We start from the raw sequence: 2,442 nt of genomic DNA on the forward strand, positions 1-2,442 counted from the left end.
ACCTCTACCTCTACCTCTACCTCCACCTCCACCTCCGCCTCCATCTCCACCTCCACCTCTACCTTCACCTCCACCCTCACCTCCACCTCCACCTCTACCTCCACCTCCACCTCCACTTCCACCTCCACCTTCACCTCTGCCGCTGCCCTACCTATACCCATAACACTACCTCTACCTCAACCTCTACCTCCACCTCTACCTCTACCGCTGCCCTACCTCTCCATCCACGTCTACCTTTATCTCCCTCTCAAACTGCACCTCCAACTCCACCTCCAACTCCAACTCCACCTCCACCTCCACCACCTTCACCTCCACCTCCACCTACACCTTCACCTTCACCTACACCTCCACCCTCACCTCCAACTCCACCTCCAACTCCAACTCCACCACCTTCACCTCCACCTCCACCTCCACCTTCACCTCCACTTTCACCTCCACCTCCACTTTCACCTCCACCTCCACCTTCACCTTCACCTTCGCCTCCACCTCCACCTTCACCTCCACCTCCACCTCCACCTCCACTTTCACCTCCACCTCCAACTCCACCTTCAACCTCCACCCCACCTCCACCTTCACCCCCACCTCCACCTCCACCTCCACCTCCACCTCCACCTTCACCTCCACCTCCACCTCCACCTTCACCTCCACCTCCACCTCCACCTCCACCTTCACCTCCACCTCCACCTCCACTTTCACCTCCACCTCCAACTCCACCTTCAACCTCCACCCCACCTCCACCTTCACCTCCACCTCCACCTCCACCTCCACCTTCACCTCCACCTCCACCTTCACCTTCACCTCCACCCCCACCCCCACCTCCACCTCCACCTTCACCTCCACCTCCACCCCCACCTTCACCTCCACCTCCACCCCCACCTTCACCTCCACCTCCACCTTCACCTTCACCTCAACCTCCACCTTCACCTCCACCTCCACCCTCACCTCCACCTCAACCTCCACCTTCACCCTCACCTTCACCTCCACCTTCACCTCAACCTTCACCTCCACCTTCACCTCAACCTCCACCTTCAGCTTCACCTCCACCTTCACCTCCACCCCCACCCCCACCTCCACCTCCACCCTCACCTCCACCCCCACCCCCACCTCCACCTCCACCTTCACCTCAACCTCCACCTTCACCTCCACCTCCACCTTCACCTACACCTCCACCTCCACCTCCACCTCCACCTTCACCTCTGCCGCTGCCCTACCTATACCCATAACACTACCTCTACCTCAACCTCTACCTCCACCTCTACCTCTACCGCTGCCCTACCTCTCCATCCACGTCTACCTCTATCTCCACCTCCAACCCCACCTCCAACTCCACCTCCAACTCCACCTCTACCTCTACCTCTACCACTACCTCTACCCTTACCACTACCTCTACCGCTACCCTACCTATCCCTCTACCTCCTCCTCTCCCTGCCGGGACACCCGGACACTAACAACATTGCCCACGCCACGGAGTGCTTGACTGATTTTCCGTAGCCTCGAAGAGACTTAAACTCTGCTGTGCAACAACAGAAAATCCTTAAAATCTTTGTACCAGCATGGGGCATAGCACCTGCGTTAACAGCTTTAGCATACAAGCCCTCTAGCCAGCATCACTCTCCTGAACCTCTCCTTTTGTTCAGCACAAATCAATGAACTCAAAAAGGTGCGCGTGTCATGCCCCAACCGGTGGCACCCGTAACAAACACATGCAAAGGCAAGTCAATTGTTTACTTGAAAAAAACCATTGGAAACAAATGAAGCGGTGCCACTTTTGTTTCTAGTATCCGTAGGTAAATCAAATCAAGGGGGAGGGGGAGATTCTAAAGGAAAGGTTTGTTCCGAAACATGCCCACATTTAGTTGGCAGTGGTGAAACAAATGTATAGTTTGTTTTGTGGAAAATACCCAAACGTCAATCATTTTGTGCTAATAGTGACAACGAATAGAATGTTTGATTATGCTCAGTAAAGATATACAATCATACGGATGCTCGACCATGTTATATGCAAAATATGAGTGAGTGGGTGAGTTGGGTTTAACGCCGCTTTGTGCAAAATATAAAATACAACTACCAGCTTTGACAAAATATTACCAAATACTATATGACCCACAACTGTTACGAATAACAAGATACATCTTTCGGTAATATAAAGAAGAAAACAAAACCCCAATAATAATGTGTTAAATCCTATTTAATTCTTGTAACAACCATCTAATATTCTAACACATGTACTGTCTAACTAATAAAGTAAACCCATACTGCCTCACAACAGAGACAACACAACTAGACACTAAAACACAAACACATGCCCTAAAACAGTGTGCGCAGCAAACACAAGCGTACGTATATAAGTAATTCTTCCGAAGTTACAAACTGCTCTCCGTTGCTAGATACAATGACATAGCCCTGTGAACGTATGTTCCTGGCGTGAGATGGTGGCATCAG

General features: G+C 51.7%; 1 protein-coding gene across 1 annotated transcript; it reads right to left on the bottom strand.

Annotated features, from left to right (window-relative positions):
- Window positions 1-339: 339 nt before the first annotated feature.
- Window positions 340-1,916, bottom strand: LOC139450348 (probable inactive protein kinase DDB_G0270444). The gene is made up of 3 exons (XM_071232029.1): window positions 1,902-1,916; window positions 853-1,158; window positions 340-792 (listed from the first exon to the last, which is right to left on the bottom strand). The coding sequence occupies exons 1-3, from the start codon at window positions 1,914-1,916 to the stop codon at window positions 340-342; spliced, it is 774 nt and encodes a 257-aa protein (XP_071088130.1).
- Between the last annotated feature and the right edge of the window lie 526 nt (window positions 1,917-2,442).

The sequence above is a fragment of the Haliotis cracherodii genome, unplaced genomic scaffold (genome assembly GCF_022045235.1).
Source record: "Haliotis cracherodii isolate W230 unplaced genomic scaffold, xgHalCrac1.p SCAF_8, whole genome shotgun sequence".
Lineage (NCBI taxonomy): Eukaryota > Metazoa > Mollusca > Gastropoda > Lepetellida > Haliotidae > Haliotis > Haliotis cracherodii.